Consider the following 25,672-nt stretch of genomic DNA (forward strand, 5'->3'; position numbering starts at 1 on the left):
TCTGGACCCTTAATTAAAAGTCTGTGGAATGACCATCGGGTAAGGAAAGGGAGTCCCAGAGAGCAAGGAGATGAGCCATACCCAAGGTCACAGTGCATATTTAGGCTCTGCAACTTTGAGACCAGGGGCTCAAATATCCCTTCAGGAGCCCAAATTAGGGCTGATGACCCTTCAGTCACAGGGCCGGTTTGCATGATGACAACCTTCAACACAGTCTGACTTCCCCCACTAGAGAGCAAAGAGAGATCACTTACTTACCAGAGGCCCTAACTACACCCGTGAAGGGGAGAAATACCAACACCAGGAACTGGAAAGAACATGGGCCTTACCACTGTGCCATGCTGGGGTCAGTTCCCAGCTCTGCAATTGGTTTGATATTTGGCCTTGTGCAAGTCCCTGAACTTCTCTGTGCCTCAGTTTTCTCATCCCGGTTAATGAGAACAACGATACTCTTTTAGGTGAGTTCTTAGGGGACTGAAAGAAAGGAGACCGATCATGCACATGCAGGTGGCACAGAAAATGTCACCTCTTCACCTCCTTAAAGACTAAAATTGATAAAAGGATCCATTAAGGGAAAGATATTACATTTCTGAGTTTACCAAATCTGCTCAAAAACATTGATGGTCTCACTTTCCAGGGTAACAGGGACATCCTTTCTTCCCTGTCATGAATTATGCCCTGTCGGAATTATCTTACAGAGACAGCTTCCTCACAGTACCAGTTTCTAAAAATATGTTGGTTTTGAACTATAAATTGATTCTTTATTGTGATAAAGTCCAATATTATCCAACAAGACACTAAACATACAGAGAGCCAATTTTTCCCCTTAGATGTTCAGTCTCTTTGATATTAAAATGGATCTGGGGCTGCTATCAGGCACGTGGGAGCCTGAACACTGAAGCGAAGGAGCAGAGAACATGGAGACGGTATACACGGGACAGACTGTGAGAGAAAAGAAAGGCAAAGTAAGGAGGCAGAGGGAAGAAAGAGGACATTTCCTACTTCCTGTTTTGTGAGTGTCAGAGAGTGACCCCGGTGAGCCCTGAGGGATGCTCGATCCCAGGTGCCCTGCCTACGATTTGCTGGAAGGTGCCAGGCATCACTTCTCTTTGCATTCTAGGTTTCTTCACTTGTAAATGAGTCAGTTAGTCAATGTACAAGGGACCTTCCACCCATGACATCCTAGGATTGGGTTAACTCTGAACCATGTACATTGGTCTTTCTGTACTCACTGTCTGCATGGTAAAAGGAGCATCTTTAGTATGTAGCATCTTTGTCTCCACAATCTGGCCCAGGTGATCAGCATTTCATTGTAAGTTCACTTATCAATTATCACCTTGTTCCTTCCTTCCCTTTTGTTCTACTCCTCCCTGATTGCCTTCCCTCCTTCCTTCAGTGTCCGACTAGCATTTCTGTCACATGCCAGGGCTTATTGGAGACCCTGCAGTTATAACAACGGATGAGACAAGGTACCTCGTGTCGTGGGTAGTCTGATGGGAGCATGATGGTGTGCTATGACAAGGGTGAGCAGCGGATGCTGTAGGAGCATTACAAAAGGATTTCTTAATTCTGCTAAGAGGATATAAGGAGGTCCGTACCAAAGAAGGGGCAATGCGGGTAATAATATAATATTATTTAATATCTAGAGCTTTGTATGGTACCAGGCACTGTCCTAAGTCTTAAGAGATTAAATTAAATCCTCATTTAATCTTGCACCAACCCTAAGATATAGGTACTTTTATCATTCCCATCTTACAGATGAGTGAAAGAGGCACAAGGTCATTAAGAAAAATTGCTTCACAATCACACAACTGGTCAGGAGTAAATCCAAGATAGTCTGGATCTTGAATCCATGTTCTTTCCACTCTGTCCACTCTCTCTGGTGCCTACACCACACTCGCAAGGAGAGTGGGCTGTGGATTCAGACAGACCCGCTATGAATCCTGCTCAGAGGATGAAATGCATAAAGCACTTAGTTTAAGGAAGGATTTGGCCCAGAGAAAGGTCTTGATCATTCTAGGTGTTGTGCTGTGCTGCTGTTCGTATCACTGTTGACATTATCGGACCCTGAAAAACTTACTATGTGAAGAAGGGCAAAGGACATTACGAGTGGAGGGGTTGCCTTGAGAAAGTCACGAAAGCTGGGCAGCACGTGGCGTGTGCGGGAAACGGCAAGACGGTACCCCCAGCATTCTGCTCATCCATGGATGACACTCCCAGATCTGCCACATACAGCTGGGCAGCTTCCGGGGGAACAAGGCACAGTACAGTCATCAAAAATGAATATACTTATTATAGCAACAGTTTCCCGGCAACTGGCAATGAGTCTTAAATAAAGCAGGCACCTTTTCCTGAATTACACAACGGCATGTTCAGAACTAAGGGTGGCCCGACAGTCACTGTACCTACTTCTCTGTATATCTAGAGCAGCTCCAGGGACACAGAGTACAATGAATAATAACTGAGGCTATAATGGGCATGATTCAACCAAAACCCTTTGGTCAGACCTTCCAGGCCTCCCAGTCTAGCCCTTGCTTACCTCGTCCATTTTCTCTCTCGTTGACAGCAATTACACATTCGCAGATCTAGAAAAACTGACATCTCACTCTTCCCCAGGCCTACCCTCTTTCATGACTTTCCTGACACCCAGGCTTAGGAACCACTGCCTATAATTCCCTCAGCCTGGACACTAGCCCTCTAATATCCCCAACTTCAAATCGTGTCCCATTTTTCAAGGGTCAGCTCTTTCTTTCTAAATCATTCCATATATATTTTTCAGAGGGAAGAAATCATTTTTTCCCTTTAAACTCTCATGGTAATTTTCATCTTTCTCTTATTATATTCATTACTCTTGCTTTGAGCTTTTAGTTATTTATATATGTCTTACCTCCAGGGCCAGAAGTTCCTCAAAGGAAAGGTTTCAGGCTGGTTCATCTCTATCCACCAAGAAAAATTCCCCTTTCACCCAATAAGCACTTGTGGAATGAATGAATGAATGAATGAGTATATGAACCAATGAAAATGGTGGCATGGTCTAGATAGGGGTTCTTAATCTTGTCTGACTAAACACCTTCTTTTTATAATAAATATTTTGTAATTCTTCCTTTATTACCTGCAAACGATTATATAATCTGTCTACACAAAGTTTAAGCACATCAAAATGTCCTAAATTATAACAAAAAATGAAAGATGATTTCTAAGAAAAAAAATGTGAATGTCTACATACAAACGCTCAGTTATAACTATAGTAGAAGATGGGGCGCCTGGGTGGCGCAGTCGGTTAAGCATCCGACTTCAGCCAGGTCACGATCTCGCGGTCCGGGAGTTCGAGCCCCGCGTCGGGCTCTGGGCTGATGGCTCAGAGCCTGGAGCCTGTTTCCGATTCTGTGTCTCCCTCTCTCTCTGGCCCTCCCCTGTTCATGCTCTGTCTCTCTCTGTCCCAAAAATAAATAAACGTTGGAAAAAAAATTAAAAAAAAAATAACTATAGTAGAAGAATATAATAACACTGCTGTATGTTTACATTTTCTTATAATGAATAAATGTGGGCTTAAGAAGTGTTCAATTCAGTATTGTTGACATTCTTTTTTTGAAATCTGACATTTTTAAGGAAGGGCCAAATAAGTTGAGCTGTAGTGAACATGACAGGTACACCTGAAACTGGGTTATCAGTGCCATGTCGGTAATTCAGACATGAAGAACATTAAATGGTATGGTTTTCCAAAACGATGAACAACTCTTGATGGGGTTCCAACGAAACAAAGTACATCTCTCTTGCTGTTTAGTTACATTTCTGGAAAATTCAGTATTTATGGATATGATACAAAAATGCTTTTGCTTTTTTGTAGAGTTAGGTTTTAGATTCATTTAATTATAAATAGGCTTGTTATCTACAGGAATGTATCGTAAGACATTTGCAAGTTGTATAGCATAGGAACACTTTTGTTGTGTGTGACTGGCCTGTCCTCTGTAGAATGTCTAATGTCCTTGGCTTCTAAAAAATTCCTGCATTACTACCTTCTCCCCCAAAAGTCGAAACCGCATAATGCCTACATAAAGTGCCAAAACACTCAGTACAGGGAAAGAACCAGTGAAGTGGAGAATCCCTGGAGTAAAAGAAAGAAAACAAGCTCAGGCATTACAAAATGTGAATTTGAATTCAGTTCTAGCTACACATAATGGCCTTGGGCAAGCCACTATCCTACCTGTACCTTAGTAGTCTTATCTGTAAAAGGGGGCAATAAAACCTTCTGGAACTTATGGGTGTCAAATGAGACAGGACACACAAAAGCATGCTGTAAGCCATACGGTCCTGCTTACAGGCTAGTTTGTAAGTAGTCTTGTGAGAATTCTGTGTACTGTTCCAGGGGCTCCCAGGGTGACAGGGATGCTCCCACAGACTCCCAGGTCACAGCATCCTATTCTACAGCCCCTTTATCTTCTTCCCGGTCTACCTCCCCAGGATGACTTTCCCCTCCTCTCCCTCAGGGGCTCCCCCCAAACCCTGGCAAAACATCCACTTCAAACTGAAGGAGGATTAGTCCTGATTTTGATGAGATACAAATAAAGTGGCATCTGGTTTTCACTGAAGAAAAAATTATTAAATCAGCCCTAAATTTTAAGTACAACCACTGCATTTAAAACGCCATTTCCCCTATATTATGAGGGACAATATTCAATCCTGGGTCAACTCCACCTCTCCCTTGCTATGCCCTAGTTATCCTTTGTAGATTTGCTGATTCTTAATCACTAAGTCACTTTATTTTTTGTGCATGTATTACTGAGTACTACTCAGTAATTACTCAGTATTACTGAGCCCCTACTATGTGGGAGTCATGCTAACTAGGTAGACCACAGTGATGAACAAAAAGATTGCCTTGTTCATCTGTGGGTTTATATAAGTGCTCAATACTTACTTTCTACAGGGAAGACTGAACACATGTGTCTTTCTCTTTAAGACCTTTGTGCATGTATAAATACTGTTTGGGTCTTTTCGGTCCTAACTTACTCCTCTGCTACCAAGCCAGTGTGTCCTTTCCTGTGAAAAATTCCTAAATATACTAGGCAAAGCTTGTTCTTAATCTCCCGAGTACCGACTAGTGCATTCCCTGATGCATCTTCGCAATTGTCAGCTCACTTTGTGAGCCTGGCCAAACCAGACTGTGAACACCTCAGGGGCAAGGACCACGTCTCTTTCATCTTTGAATCCCCAGGAAACACAGCATCACGTGCCACAGCATCCGCTCGTGCCTAACCACAGGCCGGTCACACTGCCAACATTCCATCCATAAGACTCTTCCAGCGGTAACTGCACTCCCTGGACCTTCCCTCAGGAAAGGTCATCAGAATGAAAATGAATAATGGTGACAATAAAGCAGAGAGAATACTGGATCGGCTCTAATGTATATAAAAGAATGTCATTTATAAAATTTGATATTGCTACAGTCTGAATGTTCGTGTCCCCTCCCCCAAACTCATGTGTTGAAATTCTAACCCTCAATGTGATGGTGTTAGGAGGTAGGACCTTTGGGAGGTGATTAGGCCATGGGAGTGGAGCCTTCATGAACGATATGAGTGTCCTGATAATAGAGGCTCTAGAAAGCATCCTGACCTCTTCCACCATGTAAGGACATGCAGCGAAAAGGCCCCATCTCTGAGGAAATGGGCTCTCCCCAGACGCTGAATTTGTTGGGGCCGTCATATTGGGCTCCCAGCCTCCAGAACCATGCAAAATAAATGTTTGCTATTTACAAGCCACCTCCTTTATGGTATTTTTGTTCTAGCAGCCCAGACAAAGGCAGGTATGCTATCATTCGTGCTATCTTACCGGCATCAAGGATTCTGGACCAGACCACCTGGGTTTGAATATCAGCTCTGCTACTTACTTATTGTGTGGCTGGATTTGGATCTCAGTTTTCTCAACTGGAAAATGGCGAAAATAAGGGCACCAACTTCACAGAATTACCGTAATGTACCTCAAATGGCACATGTAACAGTGCCGAGTGTTGGCTAAATCACATGAACAAGCAAAATTCGCACGTGGTTATGGCAACACGATGTTACATCATCTTGAAAAGCTGATGCAGATGACCACCCTCTCTTTTGAGAAACAGATGTATTGTCGGGGTCCTGCAATATTTATGATTTTTTTATGGCATAAAATTATAATAATTCTATGGAATAAAACTATGGGATCTCTATGGAATCAGGAGAGAGAGTCCATGAGTTTCTCTGGAAAGAAAGATCTGAGGTGGGAAGGTTTGTTCGGAGTCCACAGCCAAGTCAGAGACACTCCCCAAATCTGTTTCGTTATCTGTGAAATGGAGGTGACATCGCTCCTGCCTTCGTATTCACTGGTCTGATTTGAGAACCTAGTAATGCTGACATGAAACCACTTCTACTCCTGATTTGCTACCGTTTCTACTGTTACCAATAACAATGAGTTTATATACAGTGTTTCCTGCGTTCTCACTGATCCTCTGACACATTATCAATACCTAGAGATCTGAAAATATGAACAGCTTTTCAATATTGATTTATTCCCTGCAACGTGCTAATAATAAAACAGAACATACTCATATACGGATTGGGATCAAGAACCCTTTGAAATTCAAGACAAGGTGTAAATTGCTGAAAGGGTCTCTTTAATTGGGATCAAAACATTTTTGACAGCTTTTGGATTTTAAAATTCTAGCTATTGTCACGTTCTGCAAATGTTTCTTTTTTTGGTTTGAAAAAAAAATGCCGTCAGCTTGAGCAGGAATACTTTAGATATGATAAACAACGAAAATTTGTCATTCCAAATGACAAAAACCCAGTTTTCCATTTCGTTGATATGTAGGACAAAATACTTCATTTAAACTCTTATCCTGCACAATTCAGTTGGTCCCATGCTGGGCAGCAACAGAGGTTTAGTAAACTGTTCCTGCTCATATCTCCAATGGACTTTGAAAAACCTCCATTTATCTGAAGATAAATTACATCAACAGGGATGACTTTAAGGAAGAAACAGAATTTTTTTTCCTTTTTTCTTTTTTTTCTGAGAGAAGAGAAAGAACAAGTGCCAGCGGGGAGAGGAGCAGAGGGAGGGGGGAGGGGAGTGGGGGAGAGAATGAGAATGAGAATCTTTACTTTTTTTTTTAAATTTTTTTTTTAACGTTTATTTATTTTTGAGACAGAGAGAGACAGAGCATAAACGGGGGAAGGGCAGGGAAAGAGGGAGACACATTATCGGAAGCAGGCTCCAGGCTCTGAGCCATCAGCCCAGAGCCTGATGCAGGGCTCGAACTCACGGACCGTGAGATCGTGACCCGGGTGAAGTTGGACGCTTAACTGACTGAGCCACCCAGGTGCCCCGAGAATGAGAATCTTAATCAGGCTCCACACTGAACATGGGCTACGGGCCCAAGGGCTTGATCTCAGGACCCTGGGATCATGACCTGAGCTGAAATCAAGAGTCAGAAGCTCAACTGACTGAGCCACCCAGGTGCCCCAAGAAACAGAATTTTGAAACTAGTCTCAGGATTCAACTTAGATGTGACTCTGTTCAATGGTTCATCCTCTGCTTGACAATTTCTCCATCTTATGGTTGTTGCTTGAATACCCCCTAAGTGATGGTGAACTCACCATCTGGACCACCAGCACAGAAGGTGGTCCATCTAACTGACTGGTAGAAAACTCTTCTTTCTCAGAAATCAAAATTGCTTCATTGAAACTTCTATAGATCTTGGTTCTATTTATTGGGTCACACAAAACAAGTCAGCTCCTTCTTCTATTACACAGCTCTTTAGAGAGATGAGCACTATTAATACGGGGTGTCCTGATCCCTACTGTCTGTGCTTCAGGCTTTAACATGTTCAGTCCTTTCTACTCGTTTTCCCTAGACTTGTGTGGAGGTTTATTAACAAGTTTGCAGAAGCCAGAGGCTATAGGAGCCTAATGTGAATCAAACAGGACTGGAGTGAAGTAAGCCAGACAGAAAACATTTAGCTCTGCTTTCCCCCTGATTTTCCAATAGGGATCTGACATTTTTTCCACAAAGTCAAATGGCTTTGAGCTGAAATAATGATTTCACTGAACATACTCATAAAAGGATTGGGATCCAGCTGAAGAATCAAAAATAGCATTACAGAGTTTGGTGATCTCTTTCTTTGGGGCCAGTTTAGCCACCCTTGACTGAGGATTTAGATCTAGGTCAAGAATACAAACTACCTCTCCTCACTAGTTAAAATTTGGTGATTGGGATGTTAATGATCTGGGCACAGCTTATGTGATGGTGGGTGACATGATGGAACAGCAATGCCCTAAAATATGGCCCCTGGACGAGATGAATTATCTGATACTCTGCCTCACTCCTGCCCTTTTGGTTATACCAGCTGTCATGGTAGCAGGCAGATGGGATATTGGGAAAAGACTAGAGATGATGACGTACTATTAGGACATATAAATCTCTCGGTCACGCTTGACTCACATGACTTGTCTCCCTCCAATAAAGATGCTAAGGGATCAATGACATCTTACAAGTTTCTACAAGCCTGTAGCTCTCTGACTCTTGTGTGTCACCCGGGATCCCGTGAGGCTACACCTGTGTTGAGAAGTCTTCGCTCAACATATTTTCTAGTCCTCCAATTGTCTTAGCTGCCCTCTGTCCGGCTTACTTCACTCCACACTTGCCTGCACTCCTTGATTTGCCTATGTCCTTTTTCAAGTGTGAAGTTCAAACCTGAGCACAGGTCTCCAAACTATAGTCTACCCAGGAGAAGGAAAAGCTTCCCTGGTTACAGAAGTCATACTCTTATTAAGGCAGGAGAGGCTTTCATTAGGTTCTTAATCTTGCTGCATTCAAGCTCCTTTACTACCTGTGCTTGTGCCCTCATTCTAAACTCCCTTCTCCCAAGGCACCCCCCAGGTAAGCCCACCTTTCTCTTTAATACAGAGGTCAACTGCCCTGATATTGACTGGGGCCAACAGGAGGCTAAATCCCACTTCTGCCTCCTATAGGCTGGGTAACTTGGGAAAGTCACTTACTCTGAGAGATAACAGGTATAGAGGCTAAGTGAAAAGACTCGTGCACCAGACTAATTGAGGTCTATCTAATCTTGTCTCCTCCAACACTTACTGTCAATAAATTACTCAACACTTTTCTCTCCTCTATATATTCAAGTACGAAACAGAGAACAATGGGGACTTCACGAGGATTAAATGAGTTGTTACTTACCAAGGGCTTACAACAATGCCTGGCACATATTATGTGCTTGGTGAAGTAGCTATTATTATTTTCCCATAATACTGCTGTGAGGGCAAAACTGAATAATGTATGTCAAGTGACTCATATGAGCTTAGTATACAGTAGGCAACCCAAAGAGGGGACTTAGTATCACTAGTGATTTTTTATACTAAAGATTTGCCATGATAAGCACTTCTCGGGGTACAGTTCAGTGGCATAAAGTACATTCGCACTGTTGTGCGGCCACCCCAGCCATCCGTCACAAGCACCATTTTCTTCTTCCCAAACTGTAACTCTGTACTTGCCAAACACTGACTCTTCATCGCGTACCGCCCTCCTTGTAGGCCCTAACAACCACCAATCTCCTTTCTGTCTCTATGAATTTCATTTCTCTAGATATGTCGATATAAGTGGTATCCTTGAGAAAATGCCTACTTTCTGCCTCGATGTTTGGCTTAGAATTCAAGACCCCAAGATAAACGCAACATGACTCTGCTATTAATAAGGCTTACTTCCCTTTGTATTATGTCTTCAAATTTCATTCATATACTGGCAGGTGTGAGAACCTGCTTGCTTCTTCCCGCAGGATAGCATTCCATTGGATGCATGCACCACATTCTATGTCCGTTCATCCGCTCATGGACACTGGGGAGGCTTCTTCCTTTTGGCTGCTGTGAATGATGCTGCTATGAACATGGGTGTACAAATATCTGTCCTACTGCGAATTATTCAGAAGTAACTTGTCTTCAAAACCCATTTTTACTGTTGAATTATCCTCCTCCCACCCTATGGCATCCTAATAGGAGTCAGGACGAAGGGGAGGAAAGGATAACGCAAAATGACTCAGGCAAAGTAACGTGGCTGGTCGAGTTTGGTTTATACAACACTTGAAAATGAACGAGTGAAATGCAAAGGAGGTGATCTATGTAAAGGCGTTTCATAAGCTGTAGAGTGCTGAATGAATAAAAGGAAAAAACCACGTCACTTAGACTCTTGCCCTCTGGACAAAACAGATCCTAGAACATTTTTGTTTTTCTCTTACCGCCAATGAACAAGGACCACCAACGTCAGGGAAGCCCTGGGGATGAATGTGGGAGCTGACTGCTGCTGGGGGCTGACGGAAACACACACGGCCTCTTTGGTAGGTTCAACAGACCTATCAGCCCTTACATTTCCTGGTCACGCAGTGACAGATTTGTCTAAGACTGAGAACTCGTTCATTCTTTTTGATTACAGCAATTGCAGGGTGGCACAGGTTACACTAGGGAGAGTCTGGATGCTCACGGGTCTCCCTCTAGGATGCATGTCATTAACGTTGCCAACATACACAGAAATTTAACGTAAACTGTCACATTACCCACCACTCTTCAAAGCCCATCAATCTCCCATTAGATTACCAGGACTGTGTGACACTTTTATCGCAATCACACCGTAAGAAACATTGTGCAGTCACACTGAGGCCAAGTCAGGGAAGAGCCTCCCTTTGATGGACGATCACAGTTGATCAAGTTTGTCAGTCGCTTTATGTGTTTTTATGCTTGTTTGATATTCTTGCCCACCGAGTAGAGGCTTTTAAGGGCACATCTGTCAATGGATTCAATTTTGCAATGCCACGTGATTCTTTTACTTACCCCTGTCTTCTCATCAAAGATTTTGATACCTCCAAAGGAGATGGTTAAAAAGATTTTCTGTTTGTGTTCTCCTTTGGAACGTGCGCCAGCAACAACGCCCTGGTGAAAGGAAGGACATGGTTTTTACTTGAGTGTTTTCATTTGAAGATTCCCTCTGGTCCCAAAGGCATGTCAGATACCATCAACTGATGCCACCAATCATGCACGCTCCTCTCCCTTCGCCCCTTCCATGCTTCCCTGCCCAGTGTGCTTACCCTTTCTTGATGTTTTATGGTAATACTTACCCTAACATGATATCTAACATTGGACAAACACATACCTGAACACTGCTTCACTTCACTACCCACGATTTACAGGATGCCTGCTTTATGCCTGGATATTTGGCTCAGAATTCAAAACCCCAAGATAAACACAATATGATCCCGCTATTAATACTACTTTGCTGGGCTTCATGTTGGATATGGTTTTAATCTTTTAATTTATTTTTCTTAATGTTTATTTATTTATTTTTGAGAGAGACAGAACACAAGCTGGGGAGGGGCAGAGAGAGCAGGAGACACAGAATCCATAGCAGGCTTCAGGCTCTGAGCTATCAGCAGAGAGCCCGAAGCGGTGCTTGAATTCACCAACCTCGAGATCATGACCTGAGCTGAAGTCGGACGTTTAACCGACTGAGCCACCCAGGTGCCCCTGGTTTTAATCTTTTAAATAAAGATGAGTCACAGAATATATTCTTAAATGTGATTTTATTTTTTTTTACTTCTGGGAAAAGTTTTCATAGGAAACAATTTTAGAGATTAGAAAGAAAATACAAGAAAATAAAATCCATTGCCAGACTGCACGTCTCATTTTTGTTTAGAAAAATACGATCATCATAGTTATGTGCTTATGGTTTGCCATTTTAACAACACACATTTTCTTTTTCCTCTACCCTTTTTGGTAGGAAAGAACTGCCAAATGCATTCCATTTATCAATACACCTGTTTTCCCACTTTCCCAAACTTTTGTATGTATATGAGTCAACGAGAAGGTAAATACCACAAAAGGCAGGAGGTTACTCTGCTCACTGCACTATCCCTGATGCCCAGGATAGTCCCTGGAGGGAAAAGGCATGCCATAAATTACTGTGAGATGAATGTGCTATCCAGAGTTCTCCCAAAGTGGGTAAGACGCAAGTTAAGAGTGAAGACACTTGCTTTTTAAACTAGCTTCTGTGGTGGCCAGTGACAGGTAAGCGGGGGCTTCATATTAGGGTACAGCTCAGAGGGTAAGTACATTTCAAGGGATTTACACTTGGGGTGGGGGAGTTCCTAGCCCTGCATTAGGTGTTTTGAAGCTTCGAGCCCCTTCATCACTATTAGCTTGCACTGATTGTAAGTTTAAGGCCAACTATCAGCAGTTCTAGTTCTGGGTTTTTAGGAGTAGAAAAGTCTAAATAATAATGATTTCATGTTTCCAGGAGGTAAAAGTTGTTTGTGCTGCAGTCAGAACAGCACATCCGGAACCTCAGTGAGGGAACCTGTGGCGTTAGTAACAAGGGTGACCACGAGGCACGGCGACCAGGGGTCCCCTTGAGACTGCTCAGTTATCCTCAGTGTGGGCACCGGAAATATTCTGTGCCATCTGAATATCGGGGTTATGCTTCTGGCTTTCTGCGATCTTGGACAAAGTACTTAATTCTCACTTCTACTTCCTCAAGTGTAAACGTTATCCTCGCATGGTTGAGAGAATTGAAAATTCGTGACAAGTATGTAGCACGGTGCTTGGAATAATGCAGGGAGGTCATGGAAATTTACTTCTTTTTGTAAATGGATGACTGTCCCTCACACTCTGTGGTCCAGTTCCTGTTTGGGGACCTACTAGTAGGAAATTCACCCCCCCCCCCCCGCCCCGAGTCACCTACTTGTTCTCGAGCACCACGTACACACTTGCAGACGTATAGAATGTAAGAGCTGGAGAAAATCTTAATGTTTCCAGCTGAAAGATGAGGAAAATGATGGCTGGGAGGCAGGGATGGGCAGTGCTGGGGTGGTATAGTGGGCGGGCAGAGAGCTGGGACTACAACTCAGCTCTCCAGACTAGACTCCTGGTACAGGGAGCACTTGTTCCTCTATGTGGTGTCTTCTTTCTAGCAAGCCATAATCTCTCGCTGTAACCCACCCCAGCGTTGCTCCTTCAGCCCCTCCGGGCTGCAGCACATTGACCCAAGATCCCTCCGTCAATGCCTGCCCTTGAAATAGTTAAAGGGAGGGACTCACCCCCAAAGCCAAGTCCTCTGTCTCTAAAACTGCCCTGCCTAGTTAGAGGTTTCTAGAGTGCTCAGTGTGCAGCTTGCTTTCCTGTGAATTCACTGAGGGATGATTTTAAGGAACATGGGGGATTAGCCAAAGTACATTTTTTAAAAGTTTACTTATTTATTTTGAGACAGAAAGAGAGAGGGAGAGAGAATGAGCAGAGGAGGGGCAGGGAGAGAAGGAGGGAGAGAATCCCAAGCAAGCTCCATGCTGTCAGCACAGAGCCCGATGCAGGGATTGAATGCACAAACCGTGATGAGATCATGACCTGAGCTGACATCAGGACTCAGACACTTAACTGACTGATCCACCCAGGCACCCCCAAAGTATGTTTTTGTAGCCCCAGTGGTAATTCTTATTTCTAATGCCACCCTATCAGAGACACCGTCTCTGAGCTCTGCCCCCTTTGCCAAACTGCATCTAACTCTTTCTCCTTGCTTTGCTCTTCCTCATTGGCCCTTACCGCCATTGACATATTTTTTCATTTGTACCTTTGCCTGATGGAACAAAAGCTCATTTGTGCATGGAACTCTGTTTTATTCATCCTTTGTGCCTTGTATGGAGAATGGAGCCCGGCATCAAGCAGGCACTCAAAAGGAGAAGTGACCCTCACTCGGGAAGTGGGCGAGCCAAATTTGGAACCTAGGAAAACTTCACTTTGAATGCTGTGTTCGTGCCTGGCTTTGGAATAAACTAACTTACGCTGCCACCCCTCTGCAGCTGAACCTCCAACCTCAGATATCCGGACACACACAAAAGAAACGATAAATCGTAAATGGAAGGACTGGAAGGACACCATCAGAGGGGAGCGGAGAGCCCTTCCTTCTTGGTTAACTCCTCTTAGGTGAGAACATCACAGCCCATGGTGGAGAGAGGGTAGCACCTTTGATCAAGAGGAATAGCTTCAATGTTTCCATCTCCAAAATAGTCCTATTTAATAGTCCTTAGCTCTCAGAACTACTGTGACATCCGATAGCAATAATTCCTGGCACACAGTAGTGCTGACTATATCATGCCCCCCGCCCTTTGCTTCCTGGTTCCTCACAGCCATCAAAGAACTCCCTAGTAGAACAGAGCTGTAGACTAAAAAAAAAAAAAAAAAAAAAAAAAGGATGGAAAGAGCAAACACACATGTTCCAGAAGCATTTATGCTTGGGGCTGCTGGTGGTAGCTTTACATGACAAATGAAGGAGGGAAGGACTATCCAGGCAGTGCTGTCTATGGGGAAATAAAGCTACGATTTTATCAAGCATGTTTTTCCTGTGAGACAGGACCCTGAGTCAAGCTCTGAAAAACCGCACTAAGTCCAAGCAAGTTTGCCAGCAGAGAGCACGCCTCAGGGTCTCATCTCCCGACAAGATTATTCATTGATGGTATGCAGAACCAGCAGAGATCAGGGAGACAGCTCGGACTGGGGGGTCAGAAGATGTGGATGCAGGTGCCGTCTGGGGCACTGTGCCTCCCATTAGCCACCGGACTTAATAAGTTGCTGTTGGAAATCTGGAAAATATAGTCAAGCATTTTCTTGGGTACCTACCGTATGTGCTACAAGTTCTCTTACACATCCTCTCATTTAGCATATACCATAATCCTGGGAAGTAAAAATTACCTCTCTTATTTTACGTATAAGGAAACATAAGGCCAGGGGGGCTCAAGTGATTGCCTTAAACCTCAAGGAACTAGTAAGACAGAGAAAATTCAAACAGTGATCTGTCAGATTCCAGTGTTGGGGTTCCTTCTGTTAATAATCTTTCAAAGAGCTTTTTTGGAAAACACAGACACACACAAAAAGACTACACAACAAAGCACAGATAGGTCAAAAGTGTTCTGCAAGCAACCAGGTGCAGCCAACAGCTCCCAGACTCAATAGTGAAGGGGAACTTCACGTGAAAATAATCACATTTCTTAACTCATGAGGGTGTTAAGATATTGAAAAATAATTTTGCACATACAGCACTTAGCACGGTGTGCTGCATGTAGGGAGAGCTCAGTAAATAATTATTACTGGCACGACTCTTGCTATTATGAAGCAATAGCATGTGCTAAGGCACCGTGTGACGTGACGACACTGGCATCCCTAAGGGAGTCACGCACAGGTAGCATCTCCATGAAGGAATTCACACACAAAGCGTCAGGCATGCCAGGCAGGATTAACTGCCCTGTCCAGCTCCAGGGTTGCTGTGGGGATAAGATAAGGTGAAGCACAGGAAGGGGCTCTGAGAAACCTCACCCAGCGTGGCGCCTGCACGTAATGGGATGGCTGTGATCTCAACGCATCCTGGAAAGCAGGCAGGAAAATGCAACGGACCTCAGGCACGAATGGCTGAAAACCTGGGATGCTATTTCAGAAAATTCCGTGACTTAAAAAAGCTGGTCTCCAATCTCGGCCTTCCCGGTTATCAGTTATACAAGCCTTGGAAACAATCACCTTAAGTCTCATTTTTCCCAGTGAAGGGGGAGGGGGTGGCGGGTAGAATTTAAGTATCCTCCTCTGTTCTGCTCTGTGCCCAGAGCCTGGCTCCTATGGACTACATTCCCTGGTCCTCTGGGCTTCCTGAAACTCTGGCTTCCAGCTGGGTTCCACCAATGCAAGATGGGCAGGAGATCAGAGTCTGGATGGAGACAGATGCCAGGGTATTCCATCCCGCATCCTTTCCTTCCTTGTGCTACATCTCTGGCAGTGACTATACTTTTGCTTGGTGGAGGAAGGGATTTCCCCCTCCATCCGGCTCTCCCTGGGCTTCAGCAGATATATTTCTTCCTAGTATGGAAACAGCTTTGTGCGGTGGCAGGTTTCTGGGAGCTTCACCATCGCTTGTTACCTTACTTAACCTTACCTACCCTTTGTAAGTACCTCTTGCATTAAGTGTCCTCATCTGACCTAGCCAGGGTGGGCTCTGCTTCTTATTAGGACCCCAAGTGACATGTTTAGAGCTCTGTAATTAGCCCTGTAGACAGTGCTTCTGGGAGACTGCATTCCCTTCTGGAGTTTCAACCACCACCGTCTTGCCTGACGTCTCTGAAAGTTGACTACTTTGTAAACCAATGATGTGTGGGTAGTTACTTACTGGTACGGGCTTAAAGTCTCATTGGGGAACCAAGGTAAATTAACTGCAGATACAAAACAGAGTATAATTAAGCACTAAACGATGTCTTATAAAATACGGGGAATCCAGAGATCTAGGTTGAATTCTGGCCTTAACACAGATTAAATGAAGGTTCTGGGGCAAATCCCGTCATATCTATGAACCTCAGATTTCTTGTGTGTAAAACAAAGAGACTAATATCTACCTCACAAGATCAAAAGAGAGAATATACGGGGAAATGCTTTTGTTGACTCTAAATTAAAACAGGATGATGGTGGTGTTTTGCTGGAGAACCAGTGATGGCCTACTCAGAGTCGAAATTTGAATTCCCCCTAAAATCTTTATAAGAGAAAACTCCCTAAAGCAAGAAAACGGCACCAGCCTCAAACAGTCTAGCAAAGGAAAAAAGACTCCCCCATATTGCCTAATGAGAACAAGTGGGTCCTTTTGCAAGGCTCACAGGCATTTTGTACTTCTCTGCCTCTTTTTTCCTGGGCAGTTGGCCAAATGGAGAATCGATCATTTATGTTTCTGTTTCTTAAAGAAAAACCACTGGGAGCTGAAACGTCAGCATTCTTCGTGGCAACTTGCAAACAATGAAACACAATTGTCTAGGAACCAAGAACTCCTCAATAAGTTCAGCGCATCTGACAGGAGCCTGTTATGGCAGGACAAATTCTCAGGGCTTTGGGGACCTCGCAGTTATCAGGGGTGACAGATGGGGCGCTTCCATGCAGGAAACACATGCACATGCACCAGGTCAGCAGCCATCTCCAGGCCTGGTCCAGCTAGCTTGGCCCAACATTAATCCACACAGAGAACCTTCAGGGAGCACAGGCAGACTCCTGCTCAAAGCCACTTAGACCTCAGTGCTTCCATGAAGGTAGCTGGCCAGCGAGGCTCTCTGTGACCGATGCCCGGTGAACGGCTATCTACCAGGATGCTGGGAGAAGCAGCATCGGCTCCTCAGCAGACTTACTTGTGGCTCTGGGTGAGAACCAGGTCACTGGAGATTTTCGTCCTGTCCTTTAACTACCATTTGTCAGAAGCAGATCTCCATTTGTCAGTAAGGGGGGACTTAGCAAAAATGAAGATCCTGGCCTTCAGCCCTACCACTGACTAGGGTCTCCCTGGTAAGGGAGGGCTCTATCGGGCATGAGTCTGGAGAGAAGCTGAGGACTCCGGGCTCAGTCGTTTCTGTGCTCTCTCTGTAATCTGCCTGCCGGTAGAGGGGCAGCACTCTAGTGTGACTGCACGTATGAGTCTCAAGTCCTGCTCTAGTGCAGCATGGGGGTTGGTGGGAATAGGAAGGACTACAGTTATCCAAATGCTCCACAAACTAAGCAGAACAGTTCACCTCTTTCAAGGAAGTCCACTGTAGCCACGAATCCACGCCACATCTGCCATTCGAGGCATTTATCACTCATAAGGCTGCAATTTAGAATTCCTCCTGTCAGACTGCCTGTTTTTTTTTTTTTAATTTTTTTTTTAACTTTTTTTATTTATTTTTGAGACAGAGAGAGACAGAGCATGAACGGGGGAGGGGCAGAGAGAGAGGGAGACACAGAATCGGAAGCAGGCTCCAGGCTCTGAGCCATCACCCCAGAGCCTGACGCAGGGCTCGAACTCACGGACTGCGAGATCGTGACCTGAGCCAAAGTCGGACGCTCAACCGACTGCGCCACCCAGGCGCCCCTGTTTTTTTTTTTTTTTAATATTTATTTATTTAAAGGTGGGGTGGTGGTAGAGAGAGGGGTTGAGAAAGAATCCCAAGCAGGCTCCACACTGACAGCCTGGACCCGGATGTGGAGCTCCATCCCATGAACCCGGAGATCATGACCTGGGCAGCAAACAAGAGTCAGATGCTCAACCCACTGAGTCACCCAGGTGCTCCCTCCTGTCAGACTTCTTTGTCTACTTATCAACCAGATTTAAGCTAAGCAAAAGAAGAGAGCTCATTATTGGACTGCCCTAACAATCTCATAATGTTGCTTAATTATGAAGAAAAAAAGAAAGAAAAAAGAAAACATAAACATTAACCTTTCCCAAGGTGAGCATCTATGAAATCATGATTCGAGTATCTTTTTCTAGGATACCTTATAATAGATATGTAACTATTAAAATAAAGCTTGCTTATGTAACAGCTAGAGAAGAAACTGGTACATATTTTAGAAAATTAAGATTTTTAAAAAGGATGATTCCTACAGCCATACTACAGGGGCACTTAGCATCTGTTATACATCTTAAACTGCAGAGAGAAATTGTATAACATAAATAAAAATAATAGCTCTGATTTGTTAAGCAAATAGGAAAGAAAAGGCAATGGAGAGGGTGTTTTACAGATACTGCCCTAGTTTGTACTTTGAGGCACTTGGCCAATCTTGTATATTATTTTTCTTTTCTTCCTTCTTTCTTACACTTAAAAAAAAATGTATATATATATATGTGTGTGTGTGTGTGTGTGTGTGTGTGTATAAAGTTATGTCCTGAGGAACTATTTGAAGATATTTAAAAAATTATCATAATATAATATTAGATGAGAAAAAAAATGTAAGACTATATAAATAGTAATTCCAATTGTATTACGTGTTTATAATTCATATAACATACATGAAAGTACAAAGACAGATTGTAAGTTACACACTGATTTTCTTTGTGTGGTGGAATTATAGATGTTTTCAATTTTTCTCTTTATACTTGTCTGTATTTTCAAAATATTTTACAATAAACATTTGTGAATTCTACAATCAGGAAAATACTTAAATTACGTGTACAAGATGCATCAAGTATCTTGCAGACTTCCTGCTAAATCATTTGTTTTTCAAATATTGTAAATCACTTTTTAAAAGAATGAAACATAGACTGTATGAAGACCAGAACATGGGAACAAAAAATGCTTTTTCATATGTTTTAAAGGTCATTTAATCACATAATTTTCTTATTTTGTGTATTTTTCCCCAATTTCTTTCTTAGATTTCACAATAAAAAAGCCTTCTTTAAAGCATTTATAATCAGAAACCTCTCTATGATATCTCGAAATCTCCAAGTCTTATTACATATTACTTTAAAAAATATGTTTCTTTTATGGGGTGTTTGGCAACATTAACAGAAATTATAAGAATGAGTAAAATTAGTTTTTATCTTAACAGAACATCTTTTACCTATTTATCATACAGTAAAATATTTAAAATGTATTCAAAAATAACAAAGGGTTTAAGATTCATAAAAATCTGAGGGACTATAAAATTTGACAATTTAACTTTTATTTTTGCAGGCATTGCACGATGAAGATAAAATTGAATAAAAGGTGATATGCTCAGAAATTACAAAACTGGGCACAGCAAAGAATTGCCAGCAGTCGCTCCATAATGATTAAAATCTCTTCCCAATGAATACATGCAGTAATTCATCAGTGAAACAAGTAGTTTACTAATAAATGAATAAGTAAATCGTTTTACCATAATGATCATAATCACCCCTTCCCTCAGTCCTGTTAAACCCGTAATATTGGAAGTAAACTGTGTGGTACCTTGAGTTTCATCATGGAATCTTGACATAACTTGTCTCCCCGAGCTGCAGAAACCTCATCAATCCCGATCAGTTTGGCCTTGTACCGGACCCCTTCACCTTTAAACCTCTTTATCAAAGTGGCTTCACTGCGATCCTGACCTGAGAACAGAGAAAAGCATGATTCAGGCATGTAAGTATTCAGGTCCCACTGTCTTTAAATATCCACAGGGCCAAGATTCGGTCTCTGGTTTCACTTCTGTTCTGAGAAAGTCAAATCACTGGACCAAGTAGAAAAGAATGGTAGTTCTCCTGGATGCAAAGTCTGGCTCTATCATTTTAAATCCAGAGGCAAATTACTTCTCTCTGAGCCTCTGTTTTCTCAGGCAAGAGGGGAAAAAAAAAAAAAAAAAAGAGTTACAAATAACCAACCCCAGTGGGGCATTAAGATAATTAAATCAGACCACATGTGTAAAGCACCCAATACAGAGTTTGATACACGCTAGGTATTCAACAAGTAATAATCACCCACTGAGTTCATGTCTGACATTCTTGTTACAATAGTATTAGCACTGAGCCTCTTTGGCATTTCCAGCATTTAATATGACTTTGGCCAGGGTCCAAGACCCTCTTACACCCAATTCCATGGGCTGTTTTATAGTGAGACTCCAGAGTAATTGCTTTGTATCAAGTAATGACCCAGGGACAATTATCAAAAAAATGGTTTTACAATATCTCTTCTGCTAACTCATGTGTGTGTAGAAATTGGCTACTTGGTATGGTGCGCCCATATCCTGCAATAGCCCTTCTCAATAATTACTAACATAATATTTTGCTAAGACGTGTCAACCAGAAGTTCAAATACATCCATATAAAATAAGGACAGTAAAGTTACTGCTAACTGAGTGCTTCACGGGAGATGTTTTATAAACTTTATCCCCACTCTTCATAAAAACTCAACCATATCCATTTTGTAGACAATGAAGATGAAGGTCATAAAATTCAAGGAGCTTGTGCAAGTTCACATGGTCAGAAAAAGAGATGAATATACCGTAATTAAAATTTCTAATATCACCAAACTTTCATATAACTCATCAGAGTATGGGGCATTGCACATATGGTTCTTAAAACCTGGAGCACCCTAGTCTCCTGATATTCATCTCCTGGAACATCATTAACTTGAACTTCCAATACCTCCTCCAACAAGCCTTCCATCATTGGTCAGAAACTCAGAGCTGAGCACATTAGAGCTAACTCAGCCTACTTCTCTCTATCTATATGATGTGCAAACTAAGGCCTTTCCATAATGTGGGGCTGAGAATTATTTCAGCTGAAAATAGAGGGGGGAAGAAAACAACAGCAATGATTAACCACTGCATAATGCTTTCCTACTGAAAGAAACACAACTTGCATTTCATTCATCAATTCAATCATCCCTTACTGAGCATCTCCTCCGTGCCAGACGCTATAAGTCACTGCAACAAATGTATGAGACTAAGTCTGCGCCCCTATAAGCTCAAGAGTTTGGTGACCGAAAATAAAAAATGCGTAAATGTGCATTGCGCTGGTTGTGTAAGAAGGTACGGCTTTATTTGGCCATCCTCATTTCAAAGTATGGCTTTCTCACTTGAAAGCCAACTAACCTGTCCGCTGAGCTTCAGTTTCCTCATCTGACGGATGTTGGATAAAATATCCACCGTCAGATTCATTGCGAATAGTAACTTAGAGGAGACAGTATGTGCAAAGCATGGATTCACACGGTGAGTGCTCAGAAAATGGCAGCTGTCACCACTATTACCAGCCCAGTGAATGAAGAAGAGAAGACAGAATGCTGAAGGAAGGAAGGCACAAAGGAATGTCTGCAGAACCAGACCCCTAATTTCCAGCTGGTGCTTTTTCCCCCTGTACCCTTGCTGACTCCTCGTATAGTAAAGCCTTTGAATTATAGTCCACAAAGCAGATATAACATATGCATAATTAGTCATGATCTGTAATTGACATAAAAATTAAGGCCCAGGGTTCTGTGAGGGCAGATTGTCAGAGATTAAAGCTAAGAACAAAGAGGACATTTTCCAGGATAAACCCTGTGCAGACACCTACCCAAACAACAGGGCCATGTACGACAAGTTACCTCTCCTTGCATTATCATGGGGTGTCGGGTAGGAGTGGCCTATGGCTTACTCTGTTCCTTGGGAAGGTTTTCTTACTCTACCACGAATACCATCTCAGCCTTTTCAACCCATGATATTATTTCAGTCACTAATCAAATCCCTTTTACTATGAGGGACTTCTCCAAGCTTTACTTATAATAACCATTCCAGGTAGTATTTATCATGTTCTGTACAAAGCACGTTGTATACACCAACTTGTTTAACCTTAGAAGTAACCCTAGAGGTATGTGCTTTTTACCCAGGTTTAGTAAATGAGAATCTAAATGAAACATCTAAGAGGCCAAGTAACTTGTCCAAACTTACTCAGTGGGACCTGAATCCAGATATGTCTGATGCCAAAGCCCAGGCTCATGGTTTGCTTGTGTTCTGTGTTTTTGAAGCCTGTTCTCTTAACCACCATGATTAATTGCTTCTCACTCTACCTTACTTCCCCATCTTTATGTTATACACAAACTCACCTGGTCCAAATCTGTTGACACCCAATACACTGGCATCATTAAAATTCCACTGGAGACACAGCTTCAAAATGGAACAGGGGCGCCTGGGTGGCTCAGTCGGTTAAGCGTCCGACTTCAGCTCAGGTCACGATCTCGCGGTCCGTGAGATCGAGCCCCGCGTCGGGCTCTGAGCTGATGGCTTGGAGCCTGGAGCCTGCTTCTGATTCTGTGTCTCCCTCTCTCTCTGCCCCTCCCCCGTTCATGCTCTGTCTCTCTCTGTCTCAAAAATAAATACACGTTAAAAAAAAAAAAATGGAACAAATAGCTTCCGGCCTCTACATCATGTCCCGCAAATTGTCCATGAGTCAGATACAAAGACAGCCTTAAGAAACATTTATCAAAGCACAGAGCTCTACCAAGGAGGGCGCTTCATAAGGAGACAGAGCCAGATCAGGTGAACAAGGGCAGAGATTAATAAGAAAATATTAGGCCATTTAGAGGAAAGTAGGGAGCCCAATTTAGATTAGGACCCAGGGCCAAGCTAATTTGTATGAAGGGCACTTATGCAGTAGATAATCCAGTTTCTCATTAAATGCTCCACCATTAAAAGGGTAATTTTTCATGAGCACATCTTGAGCAAGGTCTCAGTTATATTAGTTAAGAAATAAATAACAGATATCAGAGCCATAAGGCTATTCCATCAGAGGCACATACGATTTGAGAGTGCTAGGGAAAGGGTCAGTCTTCACACATCACAAGTCATCGTGCATCCCCAGACTGTTTCGCTGAAAGCACCACTGACCATAGACGTCAGGATGGACAAAAGAAAGGACCTATGTTTAAGCGACATCATCATCGTCACTATCAATTATTGACCATTTACCACACCAGTCGCTGTGCCAAGATTTTACATGCAAACTCTCATTTAACCCTCACACCTGCTCTTTAACTTACAGTCTGTCACCTGCCCTATTTTACAGAAGATAACGTCAATGACCAACACCAACAGCAGAGCCTGAATTTTTTAAATAACAGCTTTATTGAGATATAATTCCCATACCATTCAATTCAATCTCTACAAGAAGGCAACCTTGGCAACCACTCAACTAGTTTCAGCCTATATGGACTTGCCTATTTTGGAAGCAAACTGCATTTCATATAGATGGTAGCATACAATGTGTGGCCCTTTGTAACTAGCTTCTTTCTCTCATCATCACATTTTTAAGGTTCTTCCACGTTACAGCATGTGCCTGTACTTCACGTCTTTTTTGGGGGAGGGGGGGCTGAATAATATTCCATTGCATCAAGATACCACATCAGCTGATGGACATTTAGGCTGTTTCCATTTGGGGGCTATTATGAACAACGCTGCTATGACACTGGTGTATCAGTTACTGTGTGGGCATAGTTTTCAATTCTTAGTATTATACCATTTCTCTCCTAGGTATAATACTGGGTCATACGGTAACTCTATGTTTAAAGTTTTAAGAAACTATCAAAGTGTTTTCCCAAAGTGGCTGTACCAGTTTACAATCCCACCTGCAAAGTACGAGGGTTTCAGTTTCTCTACCAGATAGTCTTGCCAATATTTGTGTCTTTTGTGCTTTAGCTGTCCTCGTGGGTGTTCAGTGATATCACAGTTTTCTTTTGCATTCTCCTCAGGACTAATGACATCGAGCATCTTTTCTTGTGCTCAGTGTCCTTTTGCAAATCTTATCTGGAGAAATGTCTATTCAAATCTGACACGGTCAAATCCGATAGCCTGAATTTCAACCTGGGTGTTATGAAAAATCTCATGCTTTTAACCATTAGGCAATTTGGCCTCAGTTGACCTTACACCATACTCTGTTTTAGCCCTTTGACTTTTTACTTTGTGTCACAGCTATTTGTGTAGATGCCTTATGGAGCCTACAGTAAATTGGCAGCTGTCTTACTAAGTACATCCTAAACACACACACCATGCCTGATCTTCTCAGACCTTATCCCTGTTAATCTAGGGCTACTGGAAATACGCATAGTCATCATTCTATAAGTGAAGAAACCAAGACCAGAGAGGTAACTAAAATTGCTGCAAGCTGAGCTGGGAATAGAATCTCATCCTGTCCCATTCCAAGACCTGAGATCTTCACTCGGAGGCAATAGGGTTTAATGGCCCAGAACCAGAGCTCTGTATTCAAAGGACTTGCATTCTGGTCCCCGCTCTCCCATCCACTCCCCTAATTGTGATGCGTTGGGCAAGTTCCCTTCCATGTCTGCCACAGTGTCTTTGTCTGTGTAGTGTAAATAATAACCATTGCTCCCATACTGGGTCATTGGGTAGGTCAAAGAAACGACACATAGACAGCAATGTAGGACAGTGACTGACAGAGCTCAATCAAAACTGACCACTGTTACCTGGGTGATCATACTTCCAGTTTGTCTGGGGCAGTCCTGTATACACCTTTTGTCCTGATGCTATTATTCCTATCGTCCTATTACTCTCAAAATTATCCCAGTTTGGATAACAAATTGTGTGGTCATCCTAATTGTATCATCTTCATTTGTATATGACACTGCCCCGGGGCATTCTTTGTGCTAGGCAATGTGCTACCTAGGTATGCAGAAAGAGTCTCCTCTCCCATTTGGGGGATGCCACATTTTAGAAAGGGACACATATGGCTTTACAAAATATGACTGTGAATGTCATAGGGAGCTGAGGGGAAGAGAGATCACTTGTTTGGCGGGGAGGGAATTAGGAACAGCGGCAGAGGTAAAATGTCATTTGAGGAAGGCTTGGTGAGAAAGCAGGGTTCATCAAGCAGGTAAGTGAGGGAGAAACTTCCAGAAGAGCAAAAAGCATGATGATATTTGGGGGAAAGTGAGTCACTGGGTTAGTCTAGTCTGAGTGTTTCTCAGCCCTGGCTATGTTTTAGAATCACCTTGGGAACTTTTTTCAGATTCTGGTTAGAATGGTTTTGGGCGAGCCTGGGCCCATTAATGTGCTCGAGAAGCACTGTACTAGAGCACAGGCCTCGTGTGATGCAGGCCAAGGCTGTGGGGGCCTATTCCTGGAAGGCCTGAAGCTTTGGACTCTGTTCTCTAGGCCACAGGAGCGCTTCATGACCCTGTCTGTTCTGAGGATTAGATGTAAATAACACTGGGGCAACATTGGGGGAAGTATAAGGTTCTCACTGATTGATCGATTGACCATGCATTCTTTAATTCACTCAGTCAATATATATTAACTACCTACTATGTGTTCTTTTTTTTTTTTAAGCTTTTTTATTTATTTTGAGAGAGTGGGGAGGGGCAAAGAGAGAGGGGGGACAGAGGCTCCAAAGC

General features: G+C 42.9%; 1 protein-coding gene across 4 annotated transcripts in view; it reads right to left on the reverse strand.

Moving 5' to 3' along the window:
* DAB1 (DAB adaptor protein 1) overlaps positions 1–25,672 on the reverse strand; it is a 295,169-nt gene that overhangs the window by 121,511 nt on the left and 147,986 nt on the right. For all 4 annotated transcript variants that reach the window (XM_030325086.1, XM_030325085.1, XM_030325084.1 and 1 more), the window contains exons 3-4: positions 19,766–19,905; positions 10,857–10,955 (exon numbers count right to left, since the gene is read on the reverse strand). In XM_030325086.1, the coding sequence (XP_030180946.1) occupies positions 10,857–10,955; positions 19,766–19,905 (239 nt within the window). The remainder of the gene's footprint in view (positions 1–10,856; positions 10,956–19,765; positions 19,906–25,672) is intronic.

This window comes from Lynx canadensis, chromosome C1 (assembly GCF_007474595.2).
Source record: "Lynx canadensis isolate LIC74 chromosome C1, mLynCan4.pri.v2, whole genome shotgun sequence".
Lineage (NCBI taxonomy): Eukaryota > Metazoa > Chordata > Mammalia > Carnivora > Felidae > Lynx > Lynx canadensis.